Source organism: Hyperolius riggenbachi, chromosome 11 (assembly GCF_040937935.1).
Source record: "Hyperolius riggenbachi isolate aHypRig1 chromosome 11, aHypRig1.pri, whole genome shotgun sequence".
Lineage (NCBI taxonomy): Eukaryota > Metazoa > Chordata > Amphibia > Anura > Hyperoliidae > Hyperolius > Hyperolius riggenbachi.
In genome coordinates, this window is record NC_090656.1 from 208519155 (window position 1) to 208541918 (window position 22764).

Genomic DNA, 22764 nt, shown 5'->3' on the forward strand with positions numbered 1-22764 from the left:
TTTTCTAAATTATAATAATAAATAGCAGCCTTTTTTCAGCTGCATGATGACAAATATAAAATATTTTACATTTATTGGAGGAACCCCTCCCTTCCTTTCAAATTGCCGGGACAAAATCCGGCACCCTGGTGAAGTAGGTGGTTTCCGGCAATGGAGGAATTGCTAATGGCTGCCCCCAGTATAATCCTAGTTATGAAAAGAGAAGGGTGAAAAGCATGCACTGAAATTCTCATAGGCTTGAAGAAGTATTTATTTATCTTTGTATGTGTCAGAGTGGTGCAACTAAATATTTTTAATTAAAAAAAATGTTTGGTTTGGGTCCGCTTTAAATGTAATGTAATGTGCTAAAAGAGATATCCAAACAGTGAAATGTTTTGTAGAGCACAAAAAGGTGTTCAGTTTAAGCTACCTTATTTAGCTTTGGATTCACCTATCTTTTTCTCATGTCACCCTCTGCTGTTTATCTCCTTCTTGTGTGTGTTTGTGTGAAGGCGGAGAGGAACAGTGGCGTACGCCTCCCAGAAACCCTGGCTGCTAAACGCCACCGTGGAGGAGAACATCACCTTCGAGAGCCCTTTCAATAAGCAAAAGTAAGATTTCCCCACATTCTCTTATATTCACTCTCAGTGACCCCCATGTGAGTTTTAAATCCTGACAACATCTACACCCACAACCAGACAGGCCTAGCCACACCCAGGCACGTCTAGCAACACCCAGTCAAATATACACCCAATCACAGTCATCTATGTATGCCCAGCTGTAGCCACACCTACTCACACCTCAGCCACACTCAGGCGTGCCTAGCCACACCCAGTCAAATCTTCACTTCTTCATTTATGTATGCCTAGCCATAGCCACACCTAGTCACACCCGCACCTCAGCCACACCCACATCCAGTCAAATACACTCTCACCAAGCTACACATAGTCACACCCACACATCAGCCACACCCACATCAAGTTGCACACAGTCGCACCAAGAGACACCAATCCACCCTAACACCAAGTTATTCCCAGCCACTCAGTGATATCTACATGAAACTATGACCTTGAAGTGTCTGTCTCAGTGTTATTATAACCAGTCCGTGTTCTGTCTCCAGGTATAAATCCATTATAGATGCCTGTTCACTGCAGCCCGACATCGATATCCTGCCGCATGGAGATCAGACACAGATTGGAGAGAGGGTGAGACCGTCCATGTTTACCAGAGACGGGGATACATAGAGTCGTTGTATAGAGTGTGATAGGCCAGGGGTGAGGTCACATATTATATATGGTATAATAGGACAATGATTGGGTCACGTCACATATTATGATATACCGGCATGTGACAGCAGTGAGGTCACATATTATGATACAGAACATTATGGCATCATGATAAGGTCACATATTATGAAATAGGACAGCGATATTGTCACATACCTTAGCGTAGGGTATCATGTGACAGTGATGAGGTGACGTGTGATATAATGGGTTTAGGGATGGTGTCACATATTATGGCATAAGGTATAATGAGTTTGGGATGGTGTCACATATTTAAACCTGTGGTATAATGGGAATATATCACACTTAAGACATAAGGTATAATGGGGCAGGGATGGAGTAACATCTAATGACATGGGGAATAACGGGGCAGGGATGGAGTAACATCTAATGACATGGGGTATAATGGGGGCAGGGATGGAGTAACATCTAATGACATGGAGTATAATGGGGCAGGGATGGAGTAACATCTTATGACATGGGGTATAATGGGGCAGGGATAGAGTAACATCTAATGACATGGGGAATAACGGGGCAGGGATGGAGTAACATCATATGACATGGGGAATAACGGGGCAGGGATGGAGTAACATCTAATGACATGGGGAATAACAGGGCAGGGATGGAGTAACATCTAATGACATGGGGTATAATGGGGCAGGGATGGAGTAACATCTAATGACATGGAGTATAATGGGGCAGGGATGGAGTAACATCTTATGACATGGGGTATAATGGGGCAGGGATAGAGTAACATCTAATGACATGGGGAATAACGGGGCAGGGATGGAGTAACATCTTATGACATGGGGTATAATGGGGCAGGGATGGAGTAACATATTATGGCATAAGGTATAATGAGTTTGGGATGGTGTCACATATTTAAACCTGTGGTATAATGGGAATATATCACACTTAAGACATAAGGTATAATGGGGCAGGGATGGAGTAACATCTAATGACATGGGGAATAACGGGGCAGGGATGGAGTAACATCTAATGACATGGGGAATAACGGGGCAGGGATGGAGTAACATCTAATGACATGGGGTATAATGGGGCAGGGATGGAGTAACATCTAATGACATGGAGTATAATGGGGCAGGGATGGAGTAACATCTTATGACATGGGGTATAATGGGGCAGGGATAGAGTAACATCTAATGACATGGGGAATAACGGGGCAGGGATGGAGTAACATCATATGACATGGGGAATAACGGGGCAGGGATGGAGTAACATCTAATGACATGGGGAATAACAGGGCAGGGATGGAGTAACATCTAATGACATGGGGTATAATGGGGCAGGGATGGAGTAACATCTAATGACATGGAGTATAATGGGGCAGGGATGGAGTAACATCTTATGACATGGGGTATAATGGGGCAGGGATAGAGTAACATCTAATGACATGGGGAATAACGGGGCAGGGATGGAGTAACATCTTATGACATGGGGTATAATGGGGCAGGGATGGAGTAACATCTAATGACATGGGGTATAATGGGGCAGGGATGGAGTAACATCTTATGACATGGGGTATAACGGGGCAGGGATGCTGTCACATATTTACACCTGCGGTATAATGGCAATATATCAGGCAGGGATGGAGTAACATCTAATGACATGGGGTATAATGGGGCAGGGATGGAGTAACATCTAATGACATGGGGTATAATGGGGCAGGGATAGAGTAACATCTAATGACATGGGGAATAATGGGGCAGGGATGGAGTAACATCTAATGACATGGGGTATAACGGGGCAGGGATGGTGTCACATATTTACACCTGCGGTATAATGGCAATATATCACACTTATGATATGGGGTATAATGGGGCAGAGATGATGTCACATTAATGATATGTTGTATAATGGGATAGTGAGAAGGTTGCATATTATGACATGGGGTATAATGAAATGGGTATGGTGTCACATATTTAGGCATGCTGTATAATGGGAATATATCACATCTTATGACATGGGGTATAATGGGACATGGATGAGGATGGAGTCATACAATGAGGGAAATAAGTATTTAATTCCTCTGCTGATTTTGCTCGTTTGCCCTCTGACCAAGAAATGACCAGTCTATCATTTTAATGGTAGGTTTATTGTAGCTGTGAGAGACAGACAAACATCAAAAGAACCCTCAAACACCCAGTGCCCCAAAGTCAGAGCTTGATGTGCATTGTAATGAGTGAAATAAGTATTTCATCCCTTATCAACCAGCACGATTCTAGACCCCCAAATGTCCCCAGCTTGTTACATGACCTGTATAAAGGACACCTGCCCACAGACGCAATCAATCAATCATAAATCAGATTCCAAACTAGCTACCATGGCCAAGACCAAAGAGCTGTCCAAGGATGTCAGGGACAAGACTGCTATTCTGTCTCTACAGCTAGTATACACCTAACCCTACCATAACCAGTCATTTCTTGGTCAGGAGGCAGCAGCAGGTGATCAAATATTTCTTTCCCTCTCTGCATGAATTGATGCAGAATGTAAACATGTGCATGGCATATATGCATTGTTCCATGTGTATCTCTCTAGTGACCCCTGCTGTGTGTTCCAGGGAATAAACCTGTCGGGGGGTCAGAGGCAGAGGATCAGCGTGGCCCGGGCGCTCTATCAGCAGACCAGCGTCGTGTTCCTGGTGAGTATTTGGTATTATCACTCATTGTCAGTGTGGTGGAGCCTGAATTCTAAACTGACATTGGGACAGTGGGGAATCCTGCCTGGGTAGACCTGACTAGCATGCACAGGGAGACATTTATCAAGAGTATCTGAGACAAAATATTGGTAGGTTTTTAGAAATCAGTGCAGAACTGTCTCAGACATCCTAAGAAATCACTAGATAGTGCAGTTTCCTTTTAAAACTGTTGTAAAATAGGAGGTCCCTCGTCGCCTCCCACGATGCGCTCCAATCCGGCGTCACGTGACTATACACTTCCTCCTTCAACCCGGAAGGAGGAAGTGTTTTAAGTCACGCGACGCCGGATTGGAGCGCATCGTGGGAGGCGACGAGGGACGGACGAAGAAGACGTCATGATAGGTAAGATTTAAACCCCCCGCCCGGGCCGCAATTCATTACTGGGAGAAATTTGGATAGCTACTATCCGAGTAGCATCTGGATCAGTTTCGAGCAGCACTGGTGAGGTATTTCTGTCCAGCAGGGAGTACATTGATGGGCGAGGGGAGTTGGTGGGGGGCGATCGGCATGTGGTTGGGTGGCACTATGCGTATGACCCTGTCAGTGCACTCTGTCGCAGAGTCATGAGAATCTAGTTTTTGGCGATGCGATGGGGCTGGCAGATCACTTTCCTCAGGTTTAAAACCCGCCTCAATGGGCAGTGAATTAGCAGTTGTACGATTGAAGTTACAGCCCTCACCCAGCCAGGTTTTCAGAATCATTCACATTCTCCTGTCATCTTCAGCCCAGGAGGATGTTAGTAAATCAGACTCGTATTGTACAGCAGAAATCTCATCTTTCTTCTGCTTGAGAGTCCCAGTTACACATTTCTCTGAATACTAATAGCCTCATGGAGAAATGTTCAGTAGAACTTTATGGATCAGTCTCGCTGAATATTTTCTCTGACCGTCCCCTTCAGCTCCTCTCCATCAAATAATATATTTCTCCACCCTCAAAATCTTTACAAGTCATGTGATGAAGTCTCTGGGCTATTTCTAGTTTGGTCTCCAAGGTATTTTGGATGTAGGTCACTGTATCATTCATTATTCAGCTCTCGGGTAATTAAAGGACAACTAAAGCTAGAGGGATATGAAGGCTGCCATATTTATCTTCTTTTATGCCGTACCAGTTGCCCGGCAGTCCTGCTGATCCTCTGTTTCTAATACTTTTAGCCATAGCCTCTGAACAAGCATGCAGCAGATTAGGTGTTTACGACTTATTGTCAGATCAGACAAGATTAGCTGCATGCTGGTTTCTGGTGTAATTCAGACACTACTGCAGCCAAATAGATCAGCAGGGCTGCTAGACAAGTGGTGTTGTTTAAAAGCAAATAAATATGGCAGCCTACATATTCTTCTCATGGTAGCCAGAGGTACTCCCCAGTATTACATAGCCCCAGGAAGCCTCAGTATACCGTAGGTAGCCAGAGGTCCCCCATCCAAATATTGGTAGCCTGAAGTGTCTTCCCACCCCCACCACAGTATAGATATCCAGAGATAACTACCTGTATAGGTAGCCAGCAATCGCCCACCCTTAGTATAGGTAGCCCCCTCAGTATCGGTAGCAAGAGGGGCCCCCAGTATAGGTAGCCAGAAGTAGCCCCCCCAGTATAGGTAGCCCCCCTCCCAGTATATGTAGTCCTCTCAGTATAGGTAGTGAGAGGGGCCCCCAGTATAGGTAGCCAGGAGTACCCCCCCAGTATAGGTAACCCCCCCTCTCCCAGTATATGTAGTCCTCTCAGTATACGTAGTCAGAGGGGCCCCCAGTATAGGTAGCCAGAAGTGGCCTCCCAGTGTAGGTAGCAAGAATGACACACATTATAGGTAACCAGAAGTAGCCCCCCCCCCCCCCCCCAGTATATGTAGCCCTGGTAATGCCAGCCACGCACACAGGGCCCCCCTGTAGCTACAGGCTCCATAGTAGCCACTATTGCTGCTATGTTGATCCTACACCACTGGTGTGATTGGATGTTTCTCCATCTTAACTGCAGTTCATCCAGTCCGCCTCACACAAATGTATTGTTTTTATCATCTCTCTATGAAGTCCAATAACATAATCTGATTTATGGCTGTCACCACCTCTGCTGGACATAAAGACATTTCCCTCAGTGTCAGGGGAGTGATAATCCCTGAAGCCCCCATATGTGCCACAGGAGGATTAGTCAGGGCAGAGCGGCAGCGAGATTATTCGAGGAACGTGTGGCATCCTCTCCGAACACATGTCACATTCCCAGCTACCAACTAATGCTAAATAATGCCCAACCAAACAACTAGTATCTCCGAAACAATATTTTATAATCCACCCAACTTCATTCCAACCCCTGCACATATTATTATTATTATCTGGCTCTGACATATTCCTCAGCACTGTATAGGGGGCAGTTAATCAGTCTCTGAACCAAGGGAGCTTACACTCTAATTTCCTATCCACAGTCATACACATTCTATAGCTCTGACATATTCCACAGTGCTGTACGGAGATCACTGATCAATTCCTGTCAGTCTCTGCACCGGAGGAGCTCACACTCCAAAGTCCTCACCACAGTCACATACTAACATTATTATAAGCTTTATAAATCAATAATAATAATAATAACTTACTATAGTTTAGACATATTGAACAGAGCTGTACAGAGATTGCTGGTCCATTCCCATAAGCCTTTGTACCAGAGGAGCTTACACTCTGATGTCTTCACCACAATCATATTCTATTATTAAAATTATATAAATCCACAGCGCTAATAAAAAGTAATACAATTCTTTAAAAAATCAAATAGCATGAATTATTAATTCCATCCACCAATTAGGCACCTGCCCCTTTAAACCACATCAAGAACCACACACACTATGCATTACCCTCATAAGTTGTCTTACTCCAATATAAGGTTTTGAGTGTAATTCGAACTGGGGCCCAGTATAGGAATCAATGTTTCATCTGATTAAAAAACGTTGTGTCATAAAAATAATAGTACTGCTTGAAAGCACCATTGTGGTAAAAACACAATGTTACCAGTCTCTGAAGACAAAAATCCTCCTGATGATTCAATAACCATAAATTAACCATTAACCAGGAAAGCCCATTCACTGAAAACTTGGCAATTGTGAGGAAGTTTGCAGAAATGAAGGGTGGCTGCTCTACACCCGTCTTCCAACAGCAGCAAAGTCTGAGAATGCATATTAGGTGATTGAATCACCCAACCCCTTCAGATCTCAGCTTCTGTGCCTTCAATGATGAGTTTTCAGATGAAACCTCTGGACTGCCTCCCCAAGAGGTGGCGTTGCGAGAACCTTGATGGTACTTTAACCCATTTAAGCACATTTTTGTCTTTGCAGCTGAGAAAGTTTAGAGAGAGCGTTTCTGATGTACAAACACATTTCTTCAGTGGAACCAATAAAAACAAGACACACCTTTTAACTTTTTATCTCCTGTTGCTAGCATATCCTCTACTATACATGCATGATTTTAACCATGACTGCTCTTTGGGGCTCTTGCAGCCATGACTCATAGCAGAGTGTTTTAGAATAGACAGAGTAACTTTCAAGTAGGTCATTGGGTAGATGCATGGACAGCACGGTGGCGTAGTGGGTAACACTCTCTCCTTGCAGTGCTGGGTCCCCGGTTTGAATCCCAGCCAGGGCAATATCTGCATGGATTTGTTATGTTCTCTCCATGTCTGCATGGGTTTCCCCCCACATCCCAAAAACATACAGATAACTGGCTTCCACCTAAAATTGGCCCTAGACTACAATGGATATATCACTATGGTAGGGATCAGTTTGTTAGCCCCTCTGAGGGTAAGTTCAGTAATTAGTTTATATACTCTGTACAGCGCTGCAGAAGATATTGGCGCTATATAAATAATAATGATTGATGATTGGTATTGGTAGCACCATGAGGCGTCATGATCTGCACTTAATATTTGTGCTCCTTAACCCAGCTCAGGCATGAAGTGTTTTTTGTTAAAGATCCATCCATTCCTTTTTAAACAACAACAGGTAGTATTTGGTGGTAACTTTAATACTATCATAAGATGGAAGGTGTTGGATGCTGGTATGAAAATTACATAATTTGTTTTTCTTCATTAGTGCCAGTAGAATGGCTTGGGAAACTGGTCTGGATAACTTTCACATTGAGCACTACCCAGACGGCACTAGTTTCACTTTTCATTGTGGTAAACGTAGAATATAAAGTTTTGATAACTCAGGTTCATGCCAGTGGAGTTCTCTAACCAGCTTATGCTGTCTGTGGTCCTAAATGCCTCGGACATTTAGGACAAGACATTTAGAGGTTGAAATCATCACCTCTAGAAGTAGAACAATAAGACAATCCTTTGGGGATTCTTCTCAGTCACAGATATCTATCCTAGATTTCTGCAACATTGTTGGAATTTACCAAAAAGAAGGCTGTCTGATTGTTATGAAGCCTAGCAAATCAAAAACAACTTGATAATTATGTGGCCGACCAATCTTGAAGAGAAATGTTGATGTTCTTGTCTCACTTTGTGAAGAGCAAGGTACAATGTCTGAAATTAAGAAAATAAACAAGCTATGCCCTATATAGAAAAATGCTATTTACCGGTACCTATCGAGGTGGCAGGGTGGCTTACAGAAAGCGAGGAGAACGCCAGCGCATACCACTAAGGCTGCATCTGAAATGACCACCAGCTCAGTGTGTAGCACCTAAATAGATTTTCTGCACACTTCGCATTCAATTCAGATGCAAATGATATGCAAATCCACTACTACTTATCATGCAAACAGGAAACTCAGAAGGAGTTTTTTTCAATTGCAGCATGTTTTTAGGGATGCGCAGCCTTTCCCCCCTCCTTTCCTTGGCTTACAGAAAGGCCTCATTTTGATGAAAGGGGTAAGGTTGATTTATCATTCCAGCATTTCTCTGAAACCTTTTGATATGGCCTGGTTGTTTTTCTACTTGAAGCTTTTGAGAAAATAGAAGCACTGTAGGTTGATGAAGTGTGGTTGTCCTTGGAAACAGTGGGCTGGTGTGGAGGTGACTATGGATCTTTTCCTTTTTTTAAATACCTTTAACAGGTGGGAGGGGTCCTTGGTATCCTTTTCTTCTCACAACTCTCTTATGCTGGGCGTGTGTATGAGGCATTTAGGCTTGGAGGGGATTTTTGTGTGGATACGGTTTTTAGAAATTAGTCTAGTAATTTGCTTCGACACTTGGAGCCCACAATGTCTGGTATTTATTTGGCAAAAGTCCCCCTTGATCAGCTGGTGGTGCACAAGCTCTTACTTGATGTGGAGAAAATTCAAGTTCTTATGAGAGATGGGTGTCATTGGGTCTTAGCTTTAGCATGAAAGGGAATCAGACTGTTAGATCCAGGTCAGAAGTCTTCAGACACTGTTGACCCTCCCACTGATGGAAGAGGGGTTCCCCAGTAGTGGAATCTAAGAGACCACGGGTCTTCACCCACACCCCCTTAAGGGGAGTGCAGGTCTTCGCTGCCTAGTGCCCACCAGGTCACTACTGGGATAACCTCAGCTAGTGGTTGGGAGAACAATGACGCTAATGTGTGAGAAGTTGAAGACGTGGTCAGACGATTAGCCAGAGGTTCAGGGCAGGCAGCAATCAGCATAAACAGGTCACACGCCAAAGGTCGGGGCAGGCGGCAATCACGTAGGGTCGGGTCACAATCCAGGAGTTAGGGCAGGCGGAATTCAAGCAGAGGTCGGAGTCACAAGCCAAGGGTCAAAACCGGAGATCAGTCAGAGTAATAACAGACAGAGTTTCCACGGGGCTTACGCCAAGCTGTCAGAAAGAGCAGCACTGCAATGGTGGGCAGTGCTGCTTTTATACAGAGTTTTGGCGCCGAAATTAACGCCCTGCGCATGCGCAGAACGTGCACAATCATTTGCGCATGCGCGCGCCCGTACAAGGCTTTGCGCATGCGCGCGCAATTGGCCATGCGCGCAATTCTTTGTGCGCACGCGCATATAACATAGTGCTCTGCGCACGCGTGCACAACGGCCTGTGCGCGTGCGCATATTGCACAACGCCATACGCCGCCGACCCGGAACAGAACACAGAAGTCCAAGGGACCCTCCGCGCGTGCGCACATGGGACTGAACTCGGGGAGTACGTCGGAGCCTGGTGGGGTGAGTGTGACATTGCCCCCCCTAGGGGCAACCTCTGGGTGCCCCTAAGAGCAGGCCTGTCCGGGAACCTTTGGTAAAACCGTCTGACCAGTCTTGGGGCATGAATATTCTTGGCAGGTTCCCAGGTATTCTCCTCCATACCGAACCCTTTCCACTTCACTAAATATTGGATGGAGTTCCTAACTCTCCTGCTATCCAGAATCCTCTCCACCTCAAACTCTTCAACTCCATCCACTAAGATTGGTGGGGGAGGCACAGTGGTGCAACCAGGAATTCTGCTGGGTATCACTTTCTTGAGACAGGATACATGAAATACTGGATGTACTTGGAGTGAGTTAGGAAGAGAGAGCTTGAAAGCCACTGGATTTATCTGGGTTAAAACTGGAAATGGCCCAATGAATCTGGGACCCAACTTCTTGGAAGGACATCGAAGTCTCAAATGAGCAGTGGACAGCCAGACTAAGTCTCCAGGAACTAAGCTGATAGCCTCTCTCCTTTACTTGTCAGCTGACTTCTTATCTCTCTCTTGCACTTGGCTCAAGATCCTCTGGCCCTCCTTAAAGTTGTCCTTGAGAGCCAACACTCTCTCTTGAACTCCAGGCACAGTAGGAGTAAAGTTAATCCCGGGCAAGAAAGAAGGATGGAAGCCGTAGTTCACATAAAAGGGAGACTGATTGGTGGAGGAATGGATGGTGTTATTATAAACAAACTCTGCGGTTGCCAGAAGAGAAGACCAGTCGTCTTGAGAAGCCGAGGTGAAGCATCTTAAATACTGCTCGAGGGTCTGATTTGTCCTCTCAGTCTGTCCGTTAGATTGAGGATGGTAACCGGAAGAAAGTGAAGAATGTATTCCCAGGCATTTGCAGAGTTCCTGCCAGAATCTGGATGCAAACTGTACCCCACGATCAGAGACCACATCTGATGGTAACCCGTGGAGCCTAACAATCTCTTGGAGGAACAGTTTCGCCGTTTCAGCTGCCGAGAGAACACCTTTGCAAGGGAGGAAGTGGACCATCTTGGAGAAACGATCCACCACTACCAAGATGGCAGTGAAGCCCTGGGAAGGTGGCAACTCCACAACAAAGTCCATAGCTATATTCTCCCAGGGTTTCTCGGGTATAGGTAGAGGATTCAAAAGACCCCAAGGTCTAGTACGAGGACTCTTGGCGCGAGCACATACTTCACAGGAAGCTACGAACTGTTTACAATCCTTGGAGATCTCAGGCCACCAGAAGTTTCTCCGGAGCAAATCCAGAGTCCTGTCTCCCCCGAAGTGGCCCGCCAGCTTGTTGTCATGGCAACACTGTAGAACCGGGAGACGAAACTCCAGAGGAACAAACAACTTGCCCTGGAAGTAGTGCAGTCCATCCTTGATGCTTAGGTCTGGAAGAAGATCTCGCGGTATTGTGGACATGCTTAATGGACTCCAGGAGGTTGGGCTGAAGAAGGAGGAAATGCTGGGAAGAGAGGATGTTCTCAGGCTCAGAACTAGGCGCCAACCCTGAATGGAACATCCGGGACAAGGCATCAGGCTTGGAGTTCTTGGAACCCGGACGGTAGGTCAAATGAAAGTTAAAGCGAGAGAAGAACAGTGACCATCTTGCCTGTCGGGGCCTCGATCTTTTAGCAGAACGAAGATACTCAAGGTTCCGGTGATCAGTAAGAATGAGTACAGGTTGCTCGGTGCCCTCTAGGAGGTACCGCCACTCCTCCAGCGCGGCCTTAATCGCTAAGAGCTCTCTGTCCGCCACGTCATAGTTTCTCTCCGCAGTACTCAACTTTCTGGAGAAGAAAGCCACCGGATGGAGGATAGCTTTTGGACCAAAGCGCTGAGAAAGAATAGCCCCAACTGCGATTTCAGAAGCATCGACCTCTAGAACGAAAGCTCTGGCGGGATCTGCATGCATAAGAATGGGAGCAGTGGTAAAGCAGACCTTGAGTCGTTCAAAAGCTGATTGAGCCTGAGGGGTCCATCGGAAAGGAGTGCTGGTGCTGGTTAACTGAGTGATAGGAGCCACGATCAAAGAGAAGTTCTTTATGAATCTTCTATAGAAATTGGCGAATCCGATGAATCTTTGGACCCCCTTTCGATCAGCAGGCACGGGCCAATCCAGGATTGCAGACACCTTCTGGGGATCCATTTCAACCCCAGCCGGGGAAATCTTAAGACCAAGAAACTGGATGTTCTCCTTATCAAACTCGCACTTCTCCGGCTTAGCATAAAGTCTATGGGTGCGAAGTCGGGCAAGAACCCTTCTGACGTGCTTGTGATGCTCCTCCTTGGAAGTAGAGAAAACAAGGATATCATCCAAGTAGACCACCAAGAAATCGTCAATGAAGTCTCTGAAGATGTCGTTGACAAAGTGCTGGAACGTGGCAGGGGCATTACAGAGGCCAAAGGGCATCACAAGATACTCATAATGACCAAAGCGGGAACGAAAGGCCGTCTTCCACTTGTCCCCCTCTCGGATTCTGATCAGGTTATACGCTCCTCGTAGGTCAAGCTTGGAGAAGATACGGGCCGACCGAAGTCTGCGGAACAGGTCTGGCATAAGAGGCAGCGGATACCGGTTCTTCACCGTGATCTTGTTCAGCTCCCGGTAATCAATACACGGACAAAGGGACCCATCTCTTTTTCCCACAAAGAAGATCCCTGCCCCAGCGGGAGAGGTAGAAGGCCGGATGAATCCCTTCTTGAGGTTCTCCTCTATATACTCCTTAATGACCTGAGTCTCAGGTTCAGAGAGGGGGTATGTCCTTCCAAAAGGAATAGGAGCTCCAGGTTGGAGATCAATGGGGCAGTCGTAAGGACAATGAGGCGGAAGAGTATCGGCCCCGGCTTTATCGAAGACGTCTAGGAAGTCATGATATTCCATAGGAATAATGTCCTTCTTCGGGGAACTTAAACAGAACAGGGTTCCAGCACGAGGATAGCAAGAGCGTAGACAGTAGTTGGAGGGAAAGGATACCTCTCCTGTGTCCCAATTGATTACAGGATTGTGGGTCTTGAGCCAGGGCATTCCCAAGATCACAGGGAATAATGGGGATAGTAGAAGATCGAAGGATAGATATTCCTGGTGCTCCCCCTGGATGGTCACAAGCAACGGCAAGGTCTCAGAAGTGATGGGACCAGATCCAATGGTAGATCCATCAGCCAGTTGGATGGTCAGAGGTTGACATCTGGAGCGAGTGGGGAGCTGGAGTCGTTGGGCCACAGACAGATCCAGGAAACAAGAACAAGCTCCAGAGTCTATGATGGCCTTAATTTCGATAATCCCTCCTCTGGGGCCCTGTAATGAGAGGATGAGGGGAACATGAGAAGAAGCTGGCGGCATACAAGGAGCTCTGCTAAAACACACAGCTGACTCAGGCTCACCCGAGGGACGGACAGGACAATTCAGGCAGAAGTGGCCAGAAGCTCCACAGTAGAGGCATAGATTGGAAGTCCTCCTCCGTTGTCTCTCCTCCGACGAGATGGCTGGACGGGCCAATCCCAACTGCATAGGTTCCGGTTCATCAGTCACAGGAGATGGATCGAAGACTGGACCAGAAGGAACCAGAGGAGAAGAGAAACTTCCTCCAGCGCGAGTACTCCCAGACCTCTCTGCTCGTCTTTCTCTTAAGCGCCTATCGATCTGGATAGACAGGCGAATGAGTTCTTTCAGGGTGTCCGGTACTCCCACCCTAGCCAGCTCATCCTTGATAGCATCAGAGAGCCCCTGACGGAAACGAAACTTAAGGGCAGAGTCGTTCCATGCAACATCAGCCTGCCAGCGCCGGAACTCAGTGACGTAGTCCTCCACAGGTCTTCTTCCCTGCCGAAGGGATTCAAGAACTAATTCAGCAGAAGAGGCCCTTCCTGAATCATCATATATCTCCGCCATAGCAGTGAAGAATGCGTTCAGATCACTCAAGGCTGGGTGGCGCTGTTCCACCATACGAAGAGCCCAGGCCTGTGGTTCACCCTGCAACAAGGAAATGACCGCTCCCACCTTGATCTCCTCATTGGAGAAAGTTCTTGGAAGTAATGAAAAGTGGAGGCGTCAGGCACTCTGAAACCAGCGGAATTTCGTGCGGTCGCCTGTAAACCGCTCAGGAAGAGGCAATCTGGGTTCGGGTGGAGGAGCCACAGCAACCGGAACATGGACTGGCTCAGGACTGGCAGGAGGAGCAGTAGCTCCGTCCGCCGCAGCAGGTGGGCTCAGTAGTTGATCTCGGATCTCCCGGTAACCTTTCTGGACCTCATCCACGGATACACGCAACTGCGTGACCAACTCGTAAAGGATCTCCACCGGCGAGCGTGTCTCACTAGCGTCCATCTTGGCTGCTCTTTACTGTTAGATCCAGGTCAGAAGTCTTCAGACACTGTTGACCCTCCCACTGATGGAAGAGGGGTTCCCCAGTAGTGGAATCTAAGAGACCACGGGTCTTCACCCACACCCCCTTAAGGGGAGTGCAGGTCTTCGCTGCCTAGTGCCCACCAGGTCACTACTGGGATAACCTCAGCTAGTGGTTGGGAGAACAATGACGCTAATGTGTGAGAAGTTGAAGACGTGGTCAGACGATTAGCCAGAGGTTCAGGGCAGGCGGCAATCAGCATAAACAGGTCACACGCCAAAGGTCGGGGCAGGCGGCAATCACGCAGGGTCGGGTCACAATCCAGGGGTCAGGGCAGGCGGAATTCAAGCAGAGGTCGGGGTCACAAGCCAAGGGTCAAAACCGGAGATCAGTCAGAGTAATAACAGACAGAGTTTCCACGGGGCTTACGCCAAGCTGTCAGAAAGAGCAGCACAGCAATGGTGGGCAGTGCTGCTTTTATACAGAGTTTTGGCGCCGAAATTAACGCCCTGCGCATGCGCAGAACGTGCACAATCATTTGCACATGCGCGCGCCCGTACAAGGCTTTGCGCATGCGCGCGCAACTGGCCATGCGCGCAATTCTTTGTGCGCACGCGCATATCACATAGTGCTCTGCGCACGCACAACGGCCTGTGCGCGTGCGCATATTGCACAATGCCATACGCCGCCGACCCGGAACAGAACACAGAAGTCCACCCTCGCACACATGGGACTGAACTCGGGGAGTACGTCGGAGCCTGGTGGGGTGAGTGTGACACGAACATTCTTGACTGTCACATGGTGATATCAGGATCCCTATCTTCTAAGCCTAGATTTGTGTATGTTGTCAGAGCTGAAGAACAGTTGCATATACTTGGGTATGGGTTGTAGTACTCTATAATCGTTTCCTATTGTAATTTAGATACTGCAATTAATTTGTGAGATTAATTAGCTCTTGGGTCTTGGATCTTAAATTTAATTTGAAGTTATGTTTGCTCTTCAAGTTATATTATTTTTTTCTACTTTTGTGTAAAAGATTTTTGACTGTTTTGCATTTTTAGTAAAAAAAAAAAAAAGTTAAATAATGGCTATGGAGATCGGGAGTAGATCATAGAGTAGGCCTTTCTATGCATGTTATCCTTAGAGGTTGAGTGTACTTATGAGAAGACATCCTCTCAATTGCTGGCAGGGGACTTCTTCCTAAAGCGGTATTAAACTCTGACATAATATTCAATAAAAAATGTGTTTTTCTACTTTTTATAACCTATACAGTTATCATATTTGATTTTGTGTGCAAGTATTATTATTCATAGCTACATCTAAGTTCATGTAAATGTGGCTCCACCCATGACCACACCCACATTCTGCTGCATGGCCACACCCATTTTCTGACTGGAGTGCCCAAAACTGCTATGGATCTCCTGGGATCCTAGCAACTCTCCTGAGTACTTATTGTAATGTACCCAGTGAATTTTTCTGAGATGGCTGCTGGTCTGCAAACTTAGGGCCCATTCTCACTAGGGCGTGTACAGTGATTTTACTGCACCAATGTGTACAGTGATTTTACCGCACCAATCGCGGTAAAATCACCCACGCAAAACGGTAGAGCTAAGTGCTACCGTTTTGCTACTTTGTAGTGTGAATGGTCCCTAAAGCCCAATCTACACGATACGATTCTTTGTGCGATTCGATTATGATTCTATTTACGATCAAATTAAATCCGACATGTCCGATCGGGATTCGATTCAATTTGATTTGCCATTGCAAAACAATGGCAAATCGAATCCAGATCGGACATGTCGGATTTAATCGGATCGTAAATAGAATCGTAATCAAATCGCACAAAGAATCGTGTATATGGGGCTTTAGAAGGAGTTTCACAGCTGCCAGGGAATGTTTACATTTCTCTCTTGCTACCATTAAGTAAACACAAGATAATGTTATCACCTATTTGGATTTGGATCTCACTGCAGGGAGCTTTCTATTGAAAAAGTAAGTCCTGTGTTTAACTGCTTGAATGCTGTTCTGCTGTCCCCAAGTGTATAATGTCCCCCTTCCTCCCCCCAAGGTTAATGGTCAATCTGCCCATACATCACTAGATATATGGGCAACTTGAAGAAAGTCAAACAGTGATTTCCTCACAACAGCCACACAACATTGTGCATTTTTACAATTTTTACATATTCACCAGTTCTATTATACATTTATCACTGATACGTTTACATCAGCCTCTGACCCAGAGGAAGTTACACTCAGGTGTTTATCTGCTCTACCCATAAAGGATGACCCCTTCTCTGCTCTGGACATCCATCTGAGTGATCACCTAATGCAGGACGGGATCCTGAAGATGTTACGGGACAACAAGAGGACGACGGTGCTGGTGACCCATAAGCTGCAGTACCTCATTCATGCTGACTGGGTAAGAGAGGCACCGCTTTGTGTGCAATGCTTGTATATGAAGTGTGTCTGTATACTCTCTGTGCTTTGTCTTGTACCCAATGTGATCTGTCAGGTGCATCTCATGAATTCCTCTGCAGATTATAGCCATGAAGGACGGAACCATCCAGCGGGAAGGGACGCTGAAAGACATCCAGAAATCTGATCCGGAGTTGTATGAACATTGGAAGACGCTGATGAACCGCCAGGATCAGGAGCTGGAGAAGGTAAGAAGGGTTATCAAGGGGATGTGGCGGGTTCTGGGCAGTACATGGGAGCCCCCTGAGATCTGGAATTTCGGATCTTCCAACACCTGACCGACCTTTTGAGAGCATTGTTCTCCACATTCATCACACTCACAGGAAGCCCCTCCATCATGCACCATGCGTTGTCCCTCCGCTCCTCTATATTGTAGCAGATGCGTTGTTAGCATATAGGCTAGTGAAGACTTTGTCCAGAACTCAGGCCCAAAATGTGGCTTGAGGGATCAAGTTCAGATCCCAGCTGGCCAACAGTCCTTGTATGTGTCCCAGGGCTGGCGTTTCCATAGAGGCAAAGATGGCAATTGCCCCAGAGCTTGTGAGAGCTTCCCAAGGTGCTCCCCTCGAGCTACAGTGACCCATGAGAGAGGGTATGTTGGATCGTGCCTGGCAAATGGCTTAGGGGCCCTGGGGGTGATATGGTTGGGAGATGGGCGTCGGGGGGCCTGCCCAAGTTACGTTTGCCTCCGGGCCCCATTGTAGCCAGAACCGGCCCTGATGAGTCCACCATGACAAACAAAAAAAATCAAATATTGCTTAAAATACGGATTATGCTTGTCTGCATTGTGATAATGCTTCAGGATATTAATCCTTAGTTATGTCCTTTGTTCCTGTTGTGGAAGATCTCTCAATGCATTTTATGTGAATATGAATCTGTGGTGTATTTAGTCTTGTGCACCTGTGGACACCAGTATGCTGGGCGTATGACTCACAATGAAAAGGTTCATAATACAGGACACACTGCGGTATCAAACCAGAAACAGGTCTACAGTTCCCCGGGGGTCAGCGGAAACACCCCGAGGGGAAGGAAGACCTGTGGCGGCACCATCAAGTCACACACACTAATCATCAAACACAAAGCAAGACGCTGGACGCATTCAGCAACAACCATTCCATGATCATAGCATTAGTTAGTGTATCTCCCTAATATCTGCTCGTTTCACTTTCCTTTCTTCTTCATCAGTGTGGGGGGAGTTCAGCATGAAAATCACATTGTAAAGGTTCCCACTAACGCTACAATTTTCAGCAAAGAATCGCCCGAGAAATCAGAGAAATTTGATCAGAAATAAAATATCATAATGCATCAATTACCAATGAACCAATCTGAACTTCCTATCTATCACAAGCGATTAGAAAAAAAAATGTTTTTCCGTATCGACTGAATTGTTGTTGAATAATCACGATTAAGGTGGCCACTAACGGTCCAATTTTTTTGCAAAAAAATAATTTCAGCAATCAGATAATTGTGATGAGGTTGGAAGAAAATGAACTTTGATGATGTACCCCATCGTGTTAACAATCGACTGCGAACGATTATAAAAGTAATTGTCCGAGGACAATTTTGTCGATAGGAAATTTGTTTTTTTATAATCAGTTGTAATTATAAGTACAGATTGGTTTAGTGACGGTGAAATAATGAATGTATTACAGCATTTTATTTTTGATCACATTTTATGTGATTGCTCAAACAATTATTTGCTGAAAATTGGACCATTAGTGGCCATGTTTTAGAATTGTTCACAGTCAATTTAGGACACCAATAAGGTTTATTTTCGGTCAATCTATCACATTTATTTGATTGCTCCAGCGATTCTTCACTGAAAATTGTACAGATAGGGGGCACCTTGAGGCCCTATTTACACTTAATGCGTTGTGTTAAATTGCGTTAAGTTTTGTTGCGTTCCATTCAATTTTCCAAAATGCAACGCAATGTAACTCAATGCAAAGCAATGCATTAAGTGTAAATAGGACCCAATCCCTTCCCAGATGGTTGATTTTTTAAAAACTAGAATGTTTGAGTCCCGTTTAAATGTACATTTCGACTTGCGATTGTTATTATTAACATTTTATGCTTAATTCAAGCTTTCTATGCACTTGCGATAAGTATACTGAACATCTCGAATTGTGCTACATTATATTGTGTTTATAGTTATGATTTCCAGACCGCTGCTTGTGAGTACAAATACTTCAGCTAATTAGTTGTTCTGTTTAAGCCATGCCTCTATGTCGCTAATGGTGTCCTACATGATGACCTTTGCGACATATTTCCCAAATCACAAAGTGACAATCCTCTGGATTAGAATAATGTAAGTAGGTCCACTTTACACATCACAGACCCTGCTCAGAAAGCTGTTGCTAAGCTCCACATGGGCTACCACAAGTGTCTTCCCTAAAATCACCTACCGGTATATATAAAACAGAAACACATAAAACAAGTACAGGTAGTCCCCAACTTACGAAATGCCCGACTTATGAACGACCCACTGATACAAATGGCATGGATTCTCTGTTTCCATGGGAACAAGTCAAAACATTTTTTTTTTAAATTGGACTTGTAGTTTTTGAGAAAATCGATTTTAAAAAAATCAAAGAAAAAATGGCTTTTAAACTTGTATAAGCAGGTACAGAGGGCACAGTTGACACAGAGGGGGACACTGGAGGCACAGGGGGGCACGGAGGAGGTACAGGGGACAGAGATGGCACAATGTTCCGACTTAAGAACAGATTCAGGTTGAGAATGAACCTACAGTCCCTATCGCGTTCGTTAACTGGGTACTACCTATACAACATCTGCTAGATGAAACTTTTTGTTAGTACATTTTCATTCATCTCACGTAATTTTAATACTGCTCATTAACCTAGCCTCTTTCTGTAACAGTATCTTACCATACCCATCACTCCTGTGCATAGGTAGACCCCAAATCAGAACACAACATCACACCTGCACAGTAGCACTACCCCCTGCCTCCTTAAAGTGTTTTGTGTCACATCCGCTTTCACCACTGACAAATCTCATAACGCTACTTGTGTGTCCCTGTGTGTTCCTGACCCCTCTGTTTCCCAAGTTTGATAGTCTAACTCACATGCATTAAACTACAAGGGCATTTCAGGCTATAAACTACAAAAGAGCTGTTGTACGTAAACATGTGATTAACCTTTATATCCTGTCCAGTGCGATAATGTACATGTCTGTTAGCTGCTGGAATAAACCCACAATTTCTTTATCACATTTTACTATCAGCCAGTATTTCTCGATCGTATTTTTAATCATTTACATTCATATTCCTGCTTGAAGAAATGGTATTCTATCAGCAACTGTTTCTTTTTTCTCTTTTATCATTCGCAAAGATCTCCCAGTATATCCACTTCATTTTTGATCCTCATCAAATCCGGTTTGTCATATGCGTAGACTACAGATTTATGAACACGTTCTTCTGTAGCCTTTGCATAATCTTCATCAGATAAGGATGTGTGTTTGGCCTGAGGAACTGCCCCATGCGGATGGCTTTGATGATGTTACGATCTTGAAAACCGTCATTTCTTAATAAAGCATTACGGTCGGTCAGTAGGCGCTCTATCCAGCTGAGTACCCAACATATGATGACTGTTTAGAAATTGTAGCATCCTTATAATTGACCTGCTCATGCGAAATATATGCAGTAAATCTGATGAGCCTATGGGCCCTATTTGCTTCATTAATCATTTCCTGGATGCTTTCCACAGGGTCATTCCACAGCAGTTACAAATCGAGAATAACAGGCAAATAACAAATATGTATTTGTCATATTTCAAGTTCTTAAAGTGGAATAAAACTCTGACATTGCATTCAATAAAAATGTGTTTTCCTACATTTTATTACCCATTCAGTTACTAATATTTGCTTTTGTGCACAAGTAATATTGTCTTTTTACAAATTACAAGGTCCCAAAGTACAGTTTATCTGCTCTGAAAGCTGCCATTGCATTTTAATCATAGATTTTAATATATAAATATAGCAGCTATCTAGGGAAAATGTCTCATCTGAGTTTACATCTGCTTGTAAACCCAGTACAGTTCCATTTTAGCACGTGGCTGAAATGGAACTATTGTAGCAACTAAGGAATGTAAACAAAAGATAATGTTATCACCACTTCAGATGCGGATCATAAGCTGAAGGATCTTTCTACTGCAGAACAAAATGCTGTGTTTAACTGTTTGAATGCTGTTCTGCTACATTTTTTTTGGTAGTAGGTTTAAAGCTGTAAGTAATATTTTAGAGCAAAGGAGAAATGCTGAGTTTCAGACCACTTCAATGAATAGACTGATTTTAAGATGATCCATAAAGATATTTGTTAAGGATGGGATGGTGCAAGAGGACCATCTTGCACTGGTGGGACGAAACGCTGTGCTTTTTGAGGGCCATCTTGCACCGGTGTGACGAAACGCTGTGCTTTTTGAGGGCCATCTTGCAACGGTGTGACGAAACGCTGTGCTTTTTGAGGGCCATCTTGCACCGGTGTGATGAAACGTTGTGCTTTTTGTGGCTATGTTACCACTAATAAATAAAGCTAATATTGCAAAATCCAGATGAAGACCCAGCTTTTTGTACGCTTTGCTGCTGACTGTACACCCCTGTGGGATCCGGGGGTGTATGCTGGTTGACTCCCTGGTGCTGCAACTTGTCAGTGGTTGGAGCTCTGGGGCAATTCTTTTTCATGCATGGAGAAAGGGCAGCCAGTGAGGATGAAGACGGAGCATGAATGGAGCAGCGCTGGAGCAGTGTCACCATAGCAACTCAGGATAGGTGAGTTGCTATTCTGACAAATCAGTGAAGGGGCCCCGGGGGCACAAGTCAGGGGAGACCTGGGGGCACTGCAGTACTCAGGAGCCCTGAGGCAATTGCCTCCTTTGCCTCTATGGTTATAGCACAGCCACATTTTTATCTCTGTCACTCTTGAATCGCTATAGCTCCACACTTGTCTGCTTTGGTGATAATAATCTTCTCCTTTACACCTATCACTCCATTTATTTTGTTTTAGCAATCTCTTAAAATTCTCAATGGTCATATTGTTAACTTCTGGAATCCAGCCTGATTTATACAGTGACTGTTCACAGTCTCTGCAGGGAGGTCTTTAAAATGTATGTTCAAATTACAGACACAAATCCCATCGCCCTCTCTACTGCTCATAATTCATTTGCAGTCAGACAACATGGGGAGCAGAGGAGAAATGAGATATTTAATAAGGGTCTAGAAATGTAATGGGGGAGGAGCAGGAGGGGTGTGAAGATCTTTTTCCAGTATGGGGCACAGAAACCTCTTTCAGAGGCTCTGACTACAGCTGCCTTCTATTGAGTACTTCAGCAATAACACTAAAGGTTGTCATACATCTAGCGATTCTGGCGGTGGATTGACAGAGAGTCAGATCTCCATCTGATCGGAGAGAGATCTGTTGGCCGCCATAAATCGCATGTCGATTCCCGATCGTTTACAGCATGAAATCTCTCGTGAATCGGCCTCTGTGCTGCTGTATAGCACCGGCAGGGGACAGGTGCTATACATCGGCAGCATATGAGGCGCAAACCGAGGAAGTGGTAGATGGTTCGGCACCGTGGCAGACGACAGCGGACAGGTAAAGTATAAATGCACATACAGGGGGGGGGACGGGGACATTTACATTAGGGGCACAGCGATGGGGGTACCGCTGCAGTTGCTGCTCAGCCCTATATTGCACGCCGTTACCCCTGCGCACCCAATCACACGCATCGGTGCAAGATTTACCAGCATGTCCGATTGATACATGTGACCAATTTTGACCGGAAATAAGTCTTATGGTCGATCGGGCATGCTTTTGGCGGCATCGATTTTCATTCGATTCAATAATAATTAC

At 45.3% G+C, this 22764-nt stretch overlaps 1 protein-coding gene across 5 annotated transcripts in view; it reads left to right on the forward strand.

Annotated features, from left to right (window-relative positions):
- ABCC8 (ATP binding cassette subfamily C member 8) overlaps nucleotides 1-22764 on the forward strand; it is a 241379-nt gene that overhangs the window by 167494 nt on the left and 51121 nt on the right. For all 5 annotated transcript variants that reach the window (XM_068260341.1, XM_068260342.1, XM_068260344.1 and 2 more), the window contains 5 exons: nucleotides 492-590; nucleotides 1100-1184; nucleotides 3844-3924; nucleotides 16702-16839; nucleotides 16958-17083. In XM_068260341.1, coding sequence (XP_068116442.1) covers nucleotides 492-590; nucleotides 1100-1184; nucleotides 3844-3924; nucleotides 16702-16839; nucleotides 16958-17083 — 529 coding nt within the window. The remainder of the gene's footprint in view (nucleotides 1-491; nucleotides 591-1099; nucleotides 1185-3843; nucleotides 3925-16701; nucleotides 16840-16957; nucleotides 17084-22764) is intronic.